At 36.2% G+C, this 20,318-nt stretch overlaps 2 protein-coding genes across 2 annotated transcripts in view; one reads left to right on the forward strand and one right to left on the reverse strand.

The window, feature by feature from the left end:
- On the forward strand, window positions 208-7,176 carry LOC109833770 (glucan endo-1,3-beta-glucosidase 3-like). Its single transcript, XM_020401575.1, has 4 exons — window positions 208-450; window positions 4,339-5,592; window positions 6,148-6,175; window positions 6,747-7,176. Exons 1-4 carry the CDS (start codon window positions 393-395, stop codon window positions 6,898-6,900), a joined length of 1,494 nt encoding a protein of 497 aa, XP_020257164.1. The 5' UTR covers window positions 208-392; the 3' UTR covers window positions 6,901-7,176.
- The window catches only part of LOC109833771 (rho GTPase-activating protein REN1-like), a 31,337-nt gene continuing 18,750 nt past the window's right edge, over window positions 7,732-20,318 (reverse strand). Inside the window, 15 exon segments of the mRNA XM_020401576.1 lie at window positions 7,732-8,264; window positions 8,846-9,121; window positions 9,258-9,416; window positions 9,573-9,725; window positions 9,805-9,984; window positions 12,680-12,746; window positions 14,188-14,342; window positions 14,427-14,543; window positions 15,498-15,581; window positions 15,676-15,736; window positions 18,253-18,302; window positions 18,378-18,740; window positions 19,810-20,040; window positions 20,129-20,315; window positions 20,317-20,318. The exon segment at window positions 20,317-20,318 is cut by the window's right edge and continues 37 nt beyond it. Of these exon segments, the coding sequence (XP_020257165.1) occupies window positions 8,109-8,264; window positions 8,846-9,121; window positions 9,258-9,416; window positions 9,573-9,725; window positions 9,805-9,984; window positions 12,680-12,746; window positions 14,188-14,342; window positions 14,427-14,543; window positions 15,498-15,581; window positions 15,676-15,736; window positions 18,253-18,302; window positions 18,378-18,740; window positions 19,810-20,040; window positions 20,129-20,315; window positions 20,317-20,318 (2,241 nt within the window). The 3' untranslated portion in view covers window positions 7,732-8,108.

Here is a 20,318-nt window from a genome sequence, read left to right on the forward strand (position 1 = left end):
TTCCCGAGACCCGCTGCTCGAAACTCCGGCTCACGCTCGCTCACACTCCAACCTCAAACGGCTACTGGAACCCGAACTTTTCCCGGATTTTATAGCTGTTTTATCCGCCACCGCCATTATCGATTAATCTCAGCCGTTGAATGTGCTGATTCAGATCTGATCTATTTTGTTTAGAAAAGGACAAGCCCCGCTTCTATAAATTAAAGCATTTGCTTTTCGATATTCCTTCTCTAGTTTTTGTTCTTTCGCTTTCCCTTCTCCAGCTCACTTCGAGCTCGCACTAGAGCTTCTTCTTGTCTATTTTTTCCCCTCTAGCAACAATTTTATTCATTTTTCGAGTTTTTTCTTTTGATTTCTTTGGGGAGAGAGAGATAGAGGTCTCTAGGTTTTCAATGAGTTTGCTGGTTCTGCTGCTGCTCATGGTCTCAGTGGCCTCTGCAGCTGATGACGGTGCGTTTTCTTTCTCTTCTTTCAATTTTCTTACCTTAGTACTTTTATATTCTTTTAATGGTGATTTTGTGATGATTTCTTTAAAATCTGGATGGAATTATTTTGATGGGTTTGTTTAAAGACGAACACACACACACACTCTCTCTCTCTCTCTCTCTCTCTCTCAAGCCTCTGTAACAGGTTCTAGGTTCAGATGCTCATGCTCTGGTTTCCAGCTAAGTAGAATGTCCTAGTCCCTGTATTTTGTTGTTCTCGCACCCAGTTTTTCACCTACTTGCTAGGCTGGGCCCACTTTTTGTACTGTTGGACCTCGTCCTGCTTTTAGTAATGTTGGGGGTTACGTTGGTTAGCTTTATATCTAAGGCTCGTTTTAGCGCGCCCACTGTTTCGCTGAACTCAGTGATTTGTGGTCAAATAATACCTCACATCGAAACACCGAAGTTGGGTGAGGCGCTGAGTGCTGTCTGATATGGGTGCGTCAGTAAGTCGGTTGGCGTTTTATAGCAGTGTTTCAAAGTTGAGTGGACTGGACAATGTTTTACCGAAATGCCCTTGGACATTCTTGTGCTTTAGGTTTTCATTTAATTGGGTCCCTTTTGGTACCCGACTTCTGATAATGACATTTAAAAGGGGTGCACCATATCACCGTGTTGGCCCCGCACAATCTATATTTTTGCAAAATGCCCCCTTTTTATACTTGGGTCTTGCTTAAGAAGGGAAGCTTATCCAGTGTTCTCGTTCATTAAGCGGCTGCTAGATGATTTTTATGCTAGAAAAATTTCAAAGAGCAATGATAACTTTACTTTTAAGAATTGTACTGCTATTGTATTATTGGAAACAAAAATGTGAGACTTAACTTGTTTCATTAGAAATTATGAGTTTCATGAAGTTCACTTTGCTATGCCAATTGGTACAAGAGTAGTACAACTCTTGTAGTCTAATCACCATTTTCCGGCGTAAAAGAGGCGAGAGATAGAGAGAGGAGAAGACTTGTGGGAATCCCACTTCTTCTGTAATACATAAATCAAGAGTAGTACAACTTTTGGAGTAAGCATTTTCCTTTTCTCAATGGGCGTAAAAGAGGACAGAGATATTACATGGTTCAAGAGTAGTACCACTTTTTGTAGTATAGTAAGCATTTCCCTTCTCTCAAAGGGTGTAAAAGAGGAGAGAGATGGAGAGAGGAGAAGACTTGTGGCTTCCATATCCCACAATTGTTCTCTCCCCTCTTCCATCTCTATCTATTGTTCTCCTCTATTAATTGGAACTACTCTTAGAAAAATTAAACGAATTTTCTAAGCACCTGTTAATAGATTATGGAGAGAGAGAGAGATTTGAGGACTTGTGGACTCAATGTTTCATAGTTTCTTTCTTCTCTTTCACATTTTTTTATCTCTCTTCTGCTAACGAGTGCCTTTGGGCAACTATTTAAAAAATTGTTACCATATTGATTCCCCCCCCCCTAATGGGTGCCCAGGGGCACTTGTTTATAGAGGAGAGATAGAGAGAGGTGAGAGCTTGTAGTAACTATTTAGTATTTTGAGGCCAAGCTGATTCTTGCTAATACAAGAAAGCAATAATAAGGCAATTTTGGATTCTCAAATGGATACTCCAGTGTTTTTCATAATGTAGTGAATTCACATTTTAGTTAATACTCTCGATTGTGCCTTATTCTCGACGGCATGGAAAGATGAGTAACAATATTTCACCAAAATTGTTAGCAAAATATATCAGTTGGATCATTGCTACTTGTATATCATACTCCCTTTAAAAGTATGAGTTCGGAAAAATCTTTACATAGTCAAAATTACCCTTGACTATTTTTAATATTTCATTTAAATTTTAATCTATTATAATCATAATTATAACTTATCCTAATCTCATGTGAACAACTTGCACGTCAATAATTTAAAAATTAATGTGCTACAATATATGAAGTATTACAAAAAAACTCAAAAAAGTTTTAAAATTGCACAAAACTACCCTTAAAAGTTTATAATTACACAAAACGTCCAGACATTTCAAAACTTAAAACAACAAACATGAAACCCTTAATATTTTAAAAATATAAAAAACACGCTCAAAATTTCAAATAGTAAAAAAGCACTCTGAAATTCTAAAATTGCAAAACTTGCGATCAACAAAGATGAATTCAAGGAATTACCATCAGACATTAAAAAATTAAAATTTGTAAAAAATAACCTTAAAGTTATAAAATTATAAAAAACTCTTTCGAAAAATAAAAAAGACTGAAAACCCTAAAATTTTAAAACTTATAACCAATACATATCAAATCTCAAAATTATCAGCAGATCGTTAAAAATTTAAATTTTACAACAAATAATTTAAAGTTTTAATAATTATAAAAAATACCCTCAAAATTCAGAGTTGCAAGAAATATTCTTACATTCGAAAACTTACTACCACCACATGAAACATGAAATTACAAGCACCCAACTTAAAATTTAAATTTTTTTAAAAACACTCCTAAAGTTTCAAAGTTTGCAAAACACATACCCTTAAAAATTCAAAATCACGAAAAAGCGACTAAAATTTTAAAACTTAGCAAAAAATAAAAAGAGTAGTTGTTTGATATTCTTTCATTAAGATATGTAAATTTAACTTTTAATTTAAGGTTTTACTATCCTTTTTTGGCATCTAAAAGTAGTCTGATTTTATCGAAAAAGATAAAGGTGAAAAAGGATTGATAACGTTTTAATAAAAAATAAAATAAAAGGAATGAAATGCATTATTTTCTGAATATTTTATAGAATAGATTTTTTGAGTAAATTAGGAATCTTTAGAAGGAATTTTCATAAACTTTTTAGTACTTTTATAAGCTTATGTTGATGCTTTTATTATATAAAAGTGTACTAGATTTAGCATTAATCTTTAAGTTTATGATTTTTTTTAACTCTATTAAGGATTAGGAACAAACTCTAAATTATCTTTTGTGTCATTTTAGCCAATTGTAACCAATCATCTTGTCTTATAAGCTTTAATTATTTATTTTCCTTTTAGAACACTATTTTTTGAAGTATTTTTCACTTTTGCAATGCCATACTTTCTCAGGTCAAGCTTGGTTTCATGTCAGTCTCAGTGACATGATAATTCAAATTGATTTCGGATTATATTTATTTCTTGTCAATTCAATTATCAATAAGAAAATTTAAATTGAGTGTAGTTTTATTTAAATAAACATTAAAGAAAATAAATAATTACAATGCTAAAGTTTAGAGATATAAGTAAGTAAAAATCATCAAAGTGGAACCGAGGAACAAGTTTTTAAGTAAGGAAATAAACCAAATATATTTAATCATGGTATTTAATCACGTGCATTGCACTTGCATAAAACCTAGTATAAAGAAAAACAAGAGTACGTGTTTCAGCAAGTGAATTCGGAAGGAAGTAATTGACAATGTAGGTTAGTTTGTTTTAAATGGACCAGACCAGATGGAAAACATGTTTAATCCACAGGCATTCCCTTGGAATAATACTAGATAACATATGTATAATATGCTCTGGTGTGTTCCTTTTCCAGCTAGATTAAATTATGAACTGGACTTTAGGTTCATTCCTGTGTTGCTTTGATTGTCGTCGATTAATATCTAACTAAGCTAATATGTGGCTTAAGGGGGGCCCAAAATGCCCCATATTACTGAGGAATTTATCATATATAGCTTACTGATCTCTAGCTTTTCATCTGTTTATAGTTTTTATAACAAGACCACATGAGTTCAATCTTATGGACCTTCATGTTTTAACATTTCTGTTTTCCTTTAAAAAAACTGTGATATCAAAATAAAACACAAACATTTTAGTGACTGCAATTAGTTTATTATTTATCTGCATCATGCCAATGTTAACATCTCATTACTTCTGTTGCAGGTGCATTCATTGGTGTAAACATCGGAACTGCACTATCGGACATGCCATCACCAACCCAAGTAGTAGCACTCCTTAAGAAACAACAGATTCAGCACGTTCGTCTTTATGATGCAGATATTGCTATGCTAACTGCATTTGCAAACAGCGGCATAAGAGTCACTGTCTCAGTCCCTAATGAGCAGCTCCTGGGCATCGGCCAGTCTAACGCCACAGCTGCCAACTGGGTTTCTCGAAATGTAGTCGCCCATGTGCCAGCTGTCAACATAACAGCCATCGCCGTTGGCTCTGAAGTCCTCACTGCCCTCCCTAATGCTGCTCCTGTACTTGTCAGCGCCCTCAAATTTATCCATTCTGCTCTTGTCGCAGCAAATCTTGACCGCCAAGTCAAAGTATCGACTCCTCATTCTTCCTCTATCATCCTTGATTCCTTTCCTCCTTCCCAAGCCTTTTTCAACCGGTCCTTAGATCCAGTCATAGTCCCAATGCTCAAGTTCCTCCAGTCGACTGGCTCATACCTTATGCTCAATGTGTACCCATACTATGACTACATGCAATCGAATGGTGTTATCCCTTTGGATTACGCCCTTTTCCGCCCTCTTCCACCTAACAAGGAGGCTGTCGACGCCAACACACTTCTCCACTACACAAATGTCTTTGATGCAGTTGTCGATGCTGCATACTTTGCCATGGCTTATTTGAACATAACCAATGTCCCGGTGACTGTACTCGAGTCCGGTTGGCCACGAAAAGGTGACTCAAATGAACCTGATGCTACCGTGGACAATGCCAATACCTACAATAGCAATCTTATACGCCATGTTCTCAATACTACGGGCACACCAAAACACCCCGGCATTGCAGTGAACACATATATTTACGAGCTCTATGACGAGGATTTGAGGCCCGGAGCTTTATCTGAGAAATTTTGGGGTTTGTTTGATGCGAATGGGGTCCCGGTGTATACGCTGCATTTGATGGGGTCGGGGATGGTGTTGGCGAATGATACGACGAACAACACGTATTGTATAGCGAAGGATGGGGTGGATGAGAAGATGTTGCAGGCAGCGTTGGATTGGGCTTGTGGCCCTGGGAAGGTTGATTGCTCGGAGTTGTTGCAGGGGCAGCCTTGCTATGATCCTGATACGGTGGAGGCTCATGCTACTTATGCTTTTAATGCGTATTATCATCAGATGGGAATGGGAGCGGGGACTTGTGACTTTAATGGGGTTGCTGCTATCACTACTACTGATCCGAGTAAGTAAAATGGTGTGAAGTAGTTAACTCTTAGTTTTGTTTACTAACAGCGATATTTAGAGGTTGTTCGATATCATGAACATCGCAAAATTTTGCGAATAGACCCTTGATTTTGTTTTACTTAACTATAAACCTTTATTAAATCTTGGAGATAATATATCAGTGCTCCAGGCAGTAACTGTATTTTGTTGAATTAGCCATTAAACTTCAACCATGTAAAAGTTGAGGTCTTATTACTAAACTACCATGAGTTGTAAAGAGAGTGTTCTATCGTACCCTCCAATGTGTTAACTCGCCATAATCCTTTTATTTCTGGGCAGCACTGGGGGCAACGATTTTGCAAATATTTAATATCTTTGATATTTCTACGTGGTGGCAGTTGTTAATTTAACTTTTCCTCCACCCTTTTTCTCCTTCAATGTGTTCACTATCCATAATCCTTGTATTTCTGGACAGCATTGGGGGCAACAATATTGCAAATATTTAAGTTCTTTGATATTTCTGTGGTGACTGTTGTTAATTTAACTATTCTCCTACCTTTTTCCCGCTTTGCAGGTCATGGTCCATGTAAATTCCCTGGAAGGTATGTACACTGGTTTTTCCCTATTTCTGCATATACGTAGAAATATTTCCTTCGGTTTTTTTTTTAAAACTCGGACATTTTTCTTTGATTTTGCAAGACCTCTTTAAAAGTCTAAGAAAATCATAAACTTTTTGATCGGTATGTAATAGACAACATGAGCTTCAAAATACTTGCATGGTTTTTATTTGGTATGGAAGATGTAATAAAAAGGAAACACCAGAAAGGCAACTTTGGTTTGCAATACCATTATAGGAGTATAGCTCAACAACTGGGGACACACTTTTTCTGATAATTGTTCCTCTTTTCGATATGTCATGCATGTAGTATAGCTCAACAACTGGGGACACACTTTTTCTGATAATTGTTCCTCTTTTCGATATGTCATGCATGTAGTATTTATTTGCGTGACTAATTTGATCATGTCAAAGTTATTTCCATTATGTACTTATAATTAAGCAATGCAAAAGAAAACAATATGCAAACAAAACGAAGTTATATCCTAGGGTTTATCAAATTGTTGATGCTTCTGTCAGTTGATTACTTTGAGATAACTGGAGTCTTCTCCTTGCAGCGGTGGGAAGAATGGCAAGTTCGGAAATGGTACATCCCTTGCTCCTTCAGCGAATTCTACATCTGATGTTTCTGGTTTTGATCCATACTATTTTTCTGGCAAATCCCTCATCCAAGTCATCGGAATGCTGCTACCAAGCTTGTTCTTTTTGTAGTTTATGGCGAACCATTTGTTCTGGTTTTTTTAGATTAGATTGTGGATCCTCGGACAAATCTGCTTCAGTTTTTTCAGTTCTTCTGGGGAGAAGCTTAAGACGTTTCATTTGTGTGTCCATTTTTGTTTTGTTGGGTTGACATGTTTCATGAAAAGCTTTTGAAGGGAATAATTATTTCCATCATGCTATTTAAATGTCAAACTGATTAAATCTTGTACAAAAGCCAAAGTTATTGGTTTTTTTTGGGGGGAAAGAGGATGCAGTTCATTGCAGTAATCAGTAATTCGGTCCGAGACTTGATCAGTCTCGTCTTTTATCGTTTGAGTCGAGAAAGCGGTCTGGTCTGTTTTCTATTGACATATTTCAACCAAAGCTAGAAATCCTACTTAGAAAGGAGAAACTAGCAAATGGAGCTAGACGAGTTTCCTGTTTCATGTGGATGAACGTACAAGAAACAAACACAAGAACCAAATATGCGTTCTCCTTAAATTTTTTTTAAAGTATGAGCTAACGACTCATTTATCACAAAATAATTTATCACAAAATGAGAACAGTGAACTTTATCAAATATCAAATCGTGGAAATAAATTGTCTCTACACCCATATTTTCCTGTGTGCAAATACTGCAAATTTATTCTTTTAGCAAGTGCGAAACAACATGCTAATTGTATCACCATGCCCAATTATGCTGGGAAAAAAGTCGCATCATTTCTATTGAAACATCTAACTACTACTGAGCTGGAAAAAAAGTCGCATCATTTCCATTGAAACATCTAACTATTACTGATAGACTTCACAACGTCACTCACAGTTGAATCTACAAGCAGTTTGATTCTTCGAACCATATAACGAGAAAAGTGTCGCGCATAAAATGATTTTTATCAACTGAAATAGTAGTTAAAACAATTTTATACAAAAACTTCTGACATGGCCAGAGGTGATTTAGGAATCAAATCTATTGCCAACCAGTCTAAAATCAGCAAGAGAACTCCCAGCATTTCTAATTCAAAATTCCACGCTGAAAATAACCAGCCATCTAAAGAGTAACAGAGGTCTTCGCTCAACATTGTGATATGCATCCTTGTTCTAGACCATCATCAAGCCTACAGAAAAATGTAGCCAAAGAAATACATCAGAAATCTAGCACTTTACATGACTTCCACAAAGCGAGCATCTCCACAAAATTCCTTCAAAAGGAAACATCCAGCTCAGCGAGAAGTGGTCGGAAGAGGAGCAGGTTCAGATGAGTTGTTTGCGTCAAGGTCTTGGAGCTCCTTTGCTAGCTGAACCCTTCGTTCCTTCAGAAAATTGAGTCGGTTTGTCAGCCTCGTTAGCGCTGAAGCTGATGATGAAGTAGCTGAATCCTAACGTAAAAACATAATTCCATCAACACTATATGAACCCAACATGCAAACTGACCCAATCCAGCAGTTAAATTTTTATAGAGAGTTCCTCTCTATACAAAATCATAGGGTTAATTGTGGATAAACCCTCTGTACTATTGCCCAATTGTGTATAGACTCATAGTAGTTCTATTGTCGCAGATGGAACCCCTGCATCATCACCTAACTGTGGACAGATCCCCAAGAGAACTTTTACCCTCAGGAAGTCTATTTGTTAGAAAACATTTTTTCTCTCTCTTAGGATTAAAGAGTCAAAATTTCACTCAGGGGTCTATCTGCAATAACCAAATTACAGAGGGTCTATCTGCAATTAACCCTCACACTGGGGAGTAAAAGAATCTTGACACATGGTCAATAATTATCCAACTTTAAGTTTTTGCAGGGACACATGTCACTGAACTAGACCTGCAACACTGAGGACCCTATATAGGATACTTTTTCCCAACCCAAGCAAAGACATAAGGTACCTCAAGTGACTTCTATAGAAAGGTTCTGAAGGTCTAAAACATTGTCATGTTTGATTAGTTTGATTTACAGATTACCTCATACTTAAAAGACTTTCTAGATGTAGCGTTGCGCCCAACTGATGGTGTCTCATCTTTAAGATCAGGAACTCTAAAGGAGGACCTCTTTGAAGCAAAATTACGGGTTAATGTAGCTGACTCATCGGTAGATGACGTGTCATTGGATTTTGTCCTGCTCTTGTTTGTTGTCTGTTTTTGAAGTTTCTGGGAAAACCCTGCATCAGCCAAGGTCGGTGAATTCTGGTTATGAGCTTTCCCATTCTCAGTGTCCATGTCTGATCCCAGCTTTGGATTCTGCACAGAAGCCAATAGTTACCTTATAAAAGATCAATCATGCTAATGCAAATATCATCAAAATACGTATCAGAAAATCAACAGCGATCTAACAAGTGAGTAACAGCAATTAGAACTCATTGATGCAGATACCTACCTCACCCTTTAAAGTCAAGATCTTAGAAGAAGAATCAAAGACAACAGGCATTGCCTCATCACCTTGCAAAGCCTTCTCAGTAAGCTTCTTCTCTGTCAAAGGATGTGAATCTTTTGCCTCAGATCCATGATTCTCATGATCTGATGCCACCATGGGGTTCTGTGTACAAGGAAAAGAGCAGGTGGAGAAGTAAAAACACTTAACCCAATTACAACTGTTGACAGAATATTAGGGGGTGAAAAGTGTAAAAGGCTTATATCCCCCTCAATGCAGAATTATTTGGAGCAAAATCTCAAGGCAATTTCTGACTGGTACCTCATTTGATGAAATGCTGCCAGACTCCAGAGAGTGCGTTTTATCTTTACTTTTTTTAGATGGTTTCTTCTTCCTGGACTGAGCCTTAGGCGATGATGATGAAGATTGTGATTTTGTCCTCACAACCGCACTATCCGCTGAAGACGATACAATCTGTATAAACATAGACAAAAGATTTATACTCATTGTTTTATTCTTTCAAGAAAGTCAATAGCAGAAGTTACAAGCATACTCCATCTGCATCAGAGAACTTGGTGGTGGATTTGACATGTGCTGACTCCTCGGTGGAAGAAGAACCACTATAGCCAACAGCTCTCATCTCATTTGTCTGTCTTGTGGCTTTATCTGGTGAAGATGGTAAATTGCGTTTTTGTGCTCGAGCATTCTCAGAAGCTACATTTGATGAACTTGCCTGTTAACAAGAAAACATTCAATACGTCCGTGATACAGTATGGAGCAACATTCCATTTTTTCCCTCAAAGATACTCTTAAAGCCCCTTCCACCACCCCAAAACTCTGAAGTTGTTATGAGAATCGAAGGCTTATATTCTAACATGTTCTTGTAAGTTGATTTTCCTTTTTTACAGGTTGAAATCTGGACTTACATAGCGATGTTTTTTCTAAATCTCTTTTAAATCTGTGGCTGGGAAATTGAACCCAGGGTGTGTGGATACAATACTAAAACCCTTCGACTGCAGCTAGACGTTGAAGTTTTGACAAGGATTGAGGGTCATAATTTTGTACTCTTACAGAGACAAGATATAATTATTTCTCACCACAGTGGCCCACACGTAACACAGGGGAATAAACCTAGAAAGTATGCCAGGAAACAAATTTCAATTCCTTTTTCAATTCCAGAGCCACCGTAACAGCAAAGCCTCTAGGCCACACAAGTCTAGATCCAGGAGAGAAGATCCCTTTTGAGGGGTGATGGTTACACCCTTACCCCTCAAAAGGGATGCAACAGATAAAAAAAACACATGAAAGAATAAGGTGAAAAGATCCAAGAGAGAAGATCCCTTTTGAGGGGTGATGGTTACACCCTTACCCCTCAAAAGGGATGCAACAGAAAAAAAAACATGAAAGAATAAGGTGAAAAGATCCAAGAGAGAAGATCTCACATTCCCTAAAACCTGGATAACATATGTTGTGAGATTATACAAAGTGACAACCTCCCTGAATATTATATACGCAGGGTCATTACCCGCAAATGTTTAAAGCAATTCAGTGCTCCAGAAATGAATTTGTTGATTAATGTGCCAAAACATCTAAACACCCTGCAAGTTAATGCAAACTTAAGAAGGCAGTGTATATCTACACACAGCTTAACAGGAGACCATTACTTTATGCGCAGACAGTTATGCATAACAATCAAACTATTTATTTAAGGAATATGCATCAGGAACCATAAGTAAATATTTGTAGTTGGGCATTAGTCAGATAATATTTATTCGTTAATTTGGGCATTTCCGTTTTTTGGTCTAAAAAGTCACACATTGCTATGTTTGTAAAGGAAACTTCCTAGCATGAATCAAACTGAATTGGAGAATTTCTGGATGGTAGCACTTGGAAATTGTAACAAGAACTTGTAGACATTATGATATTTACCGTGCAACTAGCAACTGGAATAAATAGTATCCCTAGACCTGACTGGCTACTCGTGAATTAGTGAGAAAGAGTTGACTAAAATGTGGCAATGGTATAAGATCATGTTTAGCAACTGGTCAAAGTGGCTTATAAGTCACTTTTGTGGCTCATAAGCCACTAAGACATGTTTGGCAAACGGTTTATTTAGGCTTATAAGCCAGAAAAAAATGAGCTGGGGTAACCCAACTTATTTTTTGATGGCTTATAAGCCGCATAGTGTGACCAAATAAAAGACCACTTCACCCCTTAGCATTTAAGAAAATTCCAAAGTCCTCTTTCTCTATCTGCAACTCCCTTTTTGTTCATTTTGACAACAAGGATGGATTATAAGCTACTCTTTTACCAAACATTAGAAATGGATTACCATCCACTCAATTTACCAAACACTCTACCATTAGAAATGGATTACCATCCATTAAATTTAGCAAACACTTTAGATTATAATCCACTTAGCTTATAAGCCATTTGTGGCCTATAACCCAAGTGGATTATAATCCAAAGTTGCCAAACATGCTCTAAGTAAAATGGTCAGCTTCCTGAAAACTGAATCTGCTGCAAACAAATCTCAAGATTTAATTCTTGTGTGTTGAGTATACAGCGCCAGTGTATCCCTCCCCATTCTAGGTTGGTGTATGCTGACATGGAACACATCCAGGCTGTCATGATCTTCATATACTCTTGACATAATGATCACCAACACTGTAGTAGTACGGATGCATGTCACATCAGCAATACACCAGAGCCCCCATTTACACAAACACACGTATACATCATATATACACATAGGAGGAGGGGGGGGGGAGTAAAGATAGAATAAACTTAATAGGAACTCTTATCCAACTTTTTTAACCTTTGATTTTGCTTTGAGATTCGTACTACACATAAAGACTAACTTCGAGATATATCCCTTGACATGAATCACATGCTAGCACAAATCCCAAAACAAAATAAATGGATAAAAAAGTTTACAAGAGCTTTTTATTCTCTCTCTATACTTTGAAATGAGCCCCTATCCACTTGAGTTTACAAGAGCTTTATTCTCTCTCTATACTTTGAAATGAGGTCATAGATACTTGTCATGCCTTGATTATCGAAATGTATGATTCAATTTGGTTGGATTCTAATACTTGAAGGAACAAAAAACTCACATCTTCAAAATCTCAATAATAAATAAAATCACAGCTTTCAAGATCTTCCAATAGGTAGGGGAAGAATTGGAAGCAACGACGCCTCTGTGCCATACTTGGGCACTTTAGGCATCTGGGGTGAATAAGACTATGCACGCTCCCAACTGTTAATTTGAAGAGAAATTTTCCACTGGTTCTCACCGCTAACTTAACTTTACATTTACCTTAACTTTACATTACCGCCATGGCATTAAAATGTGGAAGCTAGTACATATGCACACTCAAGAAAAGATTATAACTACAAAGAAAATGCAAAAGTCATGAAGAGCATACATCACTCTTGGGTGAGTTTTCATTCTGACATGGAAGGGCACTGTCAACAATTTTCTCTACGTCCTTCCTGTATTTGCCGACAAACACAAAATCAGCATTGCATGTCACAGACAGTAAAACTTCAGAAAGTAAACAAACGATAAAATTGTTGATGTTTTTATGAAATGCATGGCTATAATAAGAGTAATCATATCATTTAGTTAAACTAGCACCCTTTGAGGAAGAGTTTTGGATGAATTTTTTTATCTGTTCAGACTCTGATCTGATACTTTTCAGATAATGAAAAAACTTAATATTTGAAATTCTTTATACATAGATCAAATCAGAAATTAATCTAGACCTGTGAGTGTATGCAAAAACAGAATACAGATAAAAAGAAAAGATAGAATGAGTCGGGAGAACAAGGAGAGACATTGAGCTGTATCTTATGCATTGTGCTCTGTCCGCATGCACCAAATAGAGTCCCAAAAAATATGTTGATTTTTCTGGATTGCCACTTATCCATGTCATTCTCAGTTTCGATACACAGATTTATTAGACATCCCAAATCACATATACCAAACAATCCCATCAAAAGGCTTGTAGTGTCATATAGCCATCTCATAAAATTTCCTCTCAACTTCCTGGGCATCCTATGATCACATAAAATAAGCACATCCCCACTCGACCATCCTGGTTCATGCTTTTAACAATATTCCCCGATCTGAACTTTACCCGTCAGCTTAAGTTTTAGCAACGAAAAATGGCATTTTATTGGTTTTTTCTAGGTCAATGAATTTGGGTCATTCCACTCATGCCTTCATGTAATGGAGTTAAAGTTGCATTTTGTTACTGTCATGTTCCTACTGATTACATTTTTTTAAATTATAAATATGTTCATATTACTACCTTGAATGATGAGAAGCACAAACAAACTGGATAGAGTCAGCAGCTCAATCTAATAGATGAGGGCAAACTTAGGTTGGATAAATGTGGAAGTCTTATTCCTAAATATGGTGATGGGATGACATGAAGATATGAGACCTCTAGGATTATGTGATGATGAAAAAACTATAGGGGTATACATCTGGGGTATAGTGCGGTCAACTTCGTGAAGGCTCTCTGGAGCACATGTCATCCAATCTAGTAACATATGATAAGTCAGCTATACAATAGAACATATGAGCCCAGATGCTTATAATGAAACAAAGAGAGCACATGTCATCCAATCTAGTAGACTCTTGAATGGTTTGCAAATAAGCAAGAATTGCAAAGTGAAAGCCCGTTAATAAATTAAAAATTAAAAAAAAATGAAAATTAAACGGGAAGTAATATTCCTAGGATTAGATAAATTCAACAAAAAACAACAAAAGGTAATAAAACTTTATTTATCAAAATGAAGTCGCTACACGTACTGCTATACATACACTGCAAAAGAATACCACTTCTACTAGAAAATCTGTCAGAAATAAAAATTTATACTGACAACCACTGCAAATAAAAGGTGTGCACACTGAAAATAATCTTACTCTGTTCTATCAAGTTTCCGGTTGCATGATGCGCACAGAGGTGCAGAGCTGGACTGTGGAGGACGGCTAAGCTGCCCTCGGAGGTCTGTGACCTTCTGCTTCAAATTAATGATATCTGCTTCTGTTAGATTGATTTCCTCCAGATCTGCCCTTGTCTTTATAACAGTCATCGAGTAAAACTCGTGTAAATATTGAACCATAATAAAAAACCAGAGTAATTAATCATTTACCAATCTAACCTTGCCGTCCATAGTAGATGTAATTGATACATGCCCAGGTCGCATGTTCATCAGTCCAGACTCTAATGATGCCCTCAAATCCCTCTCTTTTTCCAACTGCTCTTGCAATGTTTCCACCTATTTTGCAATCAAATCCAATCCACAGTAATGCACAAAACTCGCAATTCGACTGTTAGAAAAAGCTTGAACGAGAAAATATCTGATTTTTATGTTGAATTAATGACTTAGCTATGCTTGTATGTACATATTATTGTGTTTGTGGATCGTTCACAATGTAAATAACATTGCATGGATATAAATTGATTTTTAATGATACAATATTGTTATTCATGGTTGAGTCAAAACATTTTTATCTTAATTCTGTCTCACCCTAATCATTGCCATAGTGAACAGGCAATCTATCATCTTTTAGATTTTCTCTTCTTTAGTCAATCTGGAGTAAGAGAAGCATAAGAGAGGCCATAGTCCAAAAATCTTATTCGCAGCTCATACAAGTTACAAATGGCACATATTTATTACCACAATATTTATGTTTCTAGTGAAGTTAATGGCTGCAAGTCACTTTCAGAGAGCAGCACACATCTAGTTCTGTGTCACCCTTATTGTTCCCATAATAAATGGCAGCCAAGCATTTGAGAGTGGCTATTCTTTAATAAGCTGGAGCAGGTGGAAATACTTTAGAATTCAAAAATATAGTGGAGATTATCATCGAAAAAAATCTCTCATCACGCAAACTGCTTATTCTTCTCAGTTCCCAAAATAGTTGTCCAGATGCTCCCAATTGTATAAATGAATGGAATGCAGAGCTAGAAGAATAGCAAATAAACTCTTCTCAGTTATACATTCACCGGTTTTCTGTATCTCTAGATTTAAAAATTGGTGTCAGAGTAATCCTGAAATCATATTTATAATTAACTCTAGAACTAAATATGTTCTGATCATGAAGGTCAGAGATACTCCCCAATATTGCATGTGAAACACTACTCTGGAAACAGAAAATAAAGTAGGTAGTTGAAATGATAATTTACACAGCAGAAGAGAAAGCCAACTTGTTCAGAAACTAACACTTACATCTTTCTCGAGGGCTGATCGACGTTCATGCAAAGCTTCCTTTCTTTTTTCTAAACTTTCATACAGAACCGCATTACCTTTTACCTGAACAATCAAAGAGCAATTAAGCTACAATTCATTTAAAACACTTCCCAAACTATTTTTATCAACAAGATAGATATACAAAGTGAAAATGCACCTCCTTCGCGATTTTGGTTTCCAGATCACTCTTAGTGGTTTCAAGTCTCTGGATAGCGCTCCTGCTTGCAAGGAGAAAATTAGTAACAAAAATGAAATGTGATGCTATTATTCCATTGTTCACACAGATTTATCCCATAAACTGTCAAAAAGATGATTGTAGTATCATCACTAATAGATAATTACATAGGGCATCTAATTAACTGGAAGCAAGAAAAGCTAGGGCTATTCAACCCTTTAAATATCCGCATAACCAAATTCAACCCTTTGAAATATCTGCATAGTTCAAAATTATATATTACAGTAACAGAGACGTGCATTTTGTTAAAGTCCCTAGCCATTACACCAAAACTCCAAAGTTGTGGTGACGGTTAAGGGCTATTTTTAATATTCTAATATGCCTCCGCACGTTAAGCACAGTTTTCATGGTCTGAAATACAGTCTCATACAGCAGTATCAAATTCTTTTAAAAATTCACATTAAATTTGTGGTCAGTCAGATTCAAACTTGAGTTGCAATGATATCATGTTAAAGTCCCTGATCATTACACCAAATATCCGAAGTTGTGGTGAGGGTTTAGGGTTATTGTTTTATATTCTAACACATGTAAAAGGAAGTTGCATGTTCTGCATGATTAACTCTACCATAAAAGTTAATACGTTAAAATTGGCTATACAGTCACAAGTTTGTTGTTTCTCCTCTAAGTTTTGGTATTTCCTTGGATCTCATCACTAGCAATTTGCTTCTAGATTGTAAATATTTACAACGAAGTAGGGCCACCATGCAACCAAATGTAAGTTGAAACTGCTGTATTGTTAAGAAAACATCTAATAATGGCAATATCTGGATTAGGAAAATCTTGAAATGCCAAAGAAATCGAAGTGATGCAGAATCTTTACTGCTACAACATAAACTTTTCGTGGTTCTCAATTTAGGAACCTATTTGCTTTCTATGTGATATCACAAACATTTCACGACTTAATAATCACCAAAAATGAGCTATATGATTTGCTTATTCATTTAGTCGCGCAAGTTGATCGGTAGTTCATGTGCCAATTTGCAAGGTGAAAACCAACAACAAAAGAGATGAAATTATGAAATTTCTCCTTAGATTGGGTTAGTTTCACTAAACCCCCATAAGTTAAAAAATTTCAAGAAACCCCCAAAACACTTTGATTTTATCCCTTAACCCCATAACGATGGAAGCCAATATTTTAAGTCCTCAAATAGAAAATATCACATAAACATCACAAATTACTCATTCCGGGTTAAGTGAAAAAAAATCAGAAAGTTTTAAGTGTTTTCTGAAATTCCCAAACTTATAGGGGGCTTAGTGCAATTTACCCCCTAAGATTTTCCATTAGTAGCCTATTGACATTGTGGTTTGTTGTTAGCCTGATGCAAAAACTTAATTTATTTCCAACAAACTAAATATCCACAAAAGCAACATAACAACTGAATATTCTCATATTCAGGCAAATCATACGACCATTACTGTTTCATCATATATTCCAATAAAATCATTCTACCATTACTGTTCAAGCTATGAAAATTGAATATCTCAATCTTTATGTATACTATGTCCTGGTCTCTGACAACTTACGACCCACTGATACAATTCAAGAGCATTATTTCAACCTACGTAGATCTTCTTATGCCTGTAATGTCTGCATCAGTTTTCCATTAAATCATTGACAATATATGGGAGCAAAACCAAAAGCATATGCTTTTGGAAAAGTACCATAAACATATCTTGTTTTAGAATGTTATAGTGCACTACAAAAGCATGGAAGCAAAACACAGTTTTATTAACTTTATCCATCTCCATTTAGTACATTGATTGTGAAATATTAGCATTGTACTCAGATAATTTTACGGCGGACTGGTCTCAATATTACAAATAAAAATAGGGGTGATAAAAACCTTCAGAGTATCTATGATTACTAGTCAAAGATTTTATGTGCTTAGTTACAAGACCAAATAAACGGATGCAGGTTCAGACTGTACAACATTCGCATTATGCGCTCTAGTTATGTGTACAACCCGTGTATTCAGGTCAATGCAGATTATGCACCTGCATGCCGAACATGCGGGTGTATATCCCTTTTTTTTTGGGTTCAACCAGATTTATAGCCAACAAAAGCATGACCCCGATAAAGAAACCCTAGATCCTAACTAATCCATCACTCCCCGACTCAAGACCTCTCACCTTTCTAGTTCCAGCTTTCCTTTCCTATCCCCCTCTGTTTCTGAACTTTGAAACAAGAACGAGGCAAAATTGACTGAGCGAAAACATAAAGGAGGCAACACTAAATCTTTGATTCCCTCTTTGTCAAAGTAGTGTGTTTTTTCTGAGGCTTCTGCAAATGATTATTTAATTTTGAAATATAGAAAAAATTGTCAGCAACTAGTGAGTATGCATTGTGTATCATATCACTATAGCAATGGTAACAAAACTTCTATACTATGAACTTCATAAATATCTAGCTAAAGAGAACAAGTGAAGTTCCAGGTCAACAAGCAACAATAAAAGAAAGAGAGCATAGATTAATCAAATATAATTGAATGTTTTACTTACTCATCATCAGTTGAGAAATCGATTGATTCCATCGAGAGGTTCTTCCTGCCCTGGTATTATAAATACGTAAGCAGAGAGGTGTAGCTAATCATGAAAAAAAATCATGCAATATTATTTATACTCACAGAGGTATGTCCCCATCTTGTTGGTCTTCTCATACTAGTTGTCGGCACAGTTGATCTTTTCCTCAAACTTGCAGGATTCCCAGAGGAAGTATGACTAACAGACTTGCGCGTGTTACTAGAAGTATGAACATCTTTAACAGAATTTTTGTCCTGGTTATTTGGTAAAACTACAGAATTACTATTTTCATTCTGCAACACACCATTTTTTGGCGCACCAGTATCCTGTGTTGGGGGAATACCAGTTGATTGTTTTTGACCAATATCTTGTACTGAAGTAGTAGCATCTGATAAATTTGATGGTCTCTCAGTGGTTTCAACATCCTCCTCATCTCCAGGAGACGAGGAATCTGGACTGCGATCTTCCTGCATGCAAGAAATAAGTTAATAATATGTATAAAGGCAATATCAGCTGATCCAATCGGAGATACAGATAGAATCCTAAAACAATCAATCCAAAGGGACAATTAACAAGTATCTCATAATCTCCTTTAGATTTAATATATAAAGTGTAGATACAATGATAAGCTAAGAAAAACAAGCATCTAATGTTTCCTTAGTGAATAAATAAGGAGAACCAGCGTCTTGTCTGGATTTCCTCCAACTAAAAAAACAAAACAAACAACTACCACCATGATACATAACAGTAAATGGTTAGTTGTGGAGTTATTTATCGCAAGTGCAATAACAATAGTAAAGAAATAACATTTGATCAGCAACAATTACAAATATTTTTAAGCAGAAATTGTTGTTTGGAAAAGGTTTCAAATTTCTCTGGAAATAAAATCTGAACAAACCATGAAAAAAAAGTATAACAGGACAGATAGGTTTGCAGACTAACTTAAAAAACATACCTAGGATAGCATAAAACAGGATCCAAGAAAATTCTGATTTTCCTCAAAGTACATAAGTTAAGGCATGACCTTATGCTCAACATTATACATTATCCACATGATAGAGATAGTTATGCGCTGCGGAACTTATGTTTATTTTCATGTTCAGATATTAGCTGAACTTATGTTTATTTTCAAGTTCAGATACTATTTCGGTACCTGATACTAAGAACACTAGGTGACACCTATGACAACATTGACATATTAAAGCTGCCACTTAGCTGCAAAGTATGGTCACCTAATGAAAATTTTAAAAATATGATACAAGTCATACCAACAAATTTATCAAATGACAGAAAACAACCCAGCTGATTATTCGTTGATGAACATCAGACATGAAGAGTAAGATGAACATTCCTCTCTAGCAAAATTTTAGAAGGTTCTTTCATAAAGTTATTCTACAGACAAGGATAGCCACATGCGAGTATCTGTATCATTAATTCATTATTGGATGAAAAAAAGTAGAAGAAGAAAATTACAATACAATTTCTAAAATTTCATGCATCCTATGTCTAGCAGATTTGCTAATAGAAGGGAATGACCTCATTTTCGGATAAATCACTCCCAAGATAGCTGCTGCTTCCACTGAGCGTCCCACTAGATGAATGTTCAAGATCATCCTCAGTATCAGCATCAAGACCATCATGTGCACCATGATATTCTTCATCTTCCAAAATGTCATTATCGGTTGATTCATCATCAACAATATCATATTCTTCTTCTGATCCAGTATAACTGTCAGATGAGTAGGAGCCATCCTGTGAGAATTCCTCCTGAACAGCTCCATGTTAGTTTACAAAGGTTAAATGAACAAGGAGGTTACAAAAGATATCATTCACGTCAAAGACAAAAGCAGCTTACATCAAATATAATTTCAAACTCCTCTAACATAATTATTACAATAGCTTGAGCATGGTTTGCAGCTGCCGCAGCTTTTAATAGCTGAAGAGAACCATCCCCACCCATGTTAAAATTATCTTCAAACTCACACTCGCCAGCAAGAAGAGGACGCAAAAGTAATGGGGCCATGCAGGCTGCCAGAGCAGACAGA

Source organism: Asparagus officinalis, chromosome 3, assembly GCF_001876935.1.
Source record: "Asparagus officinalis chromosome 3, Aspof.V1, whole genome shotgun sequence".
Lineage (NCBI taxonomy): Eukaryota > Viridiplantae > Streptophyta > Magnoliopsida > Asparagales > Asparagaceae > Asparagus > Asparagus officinalis.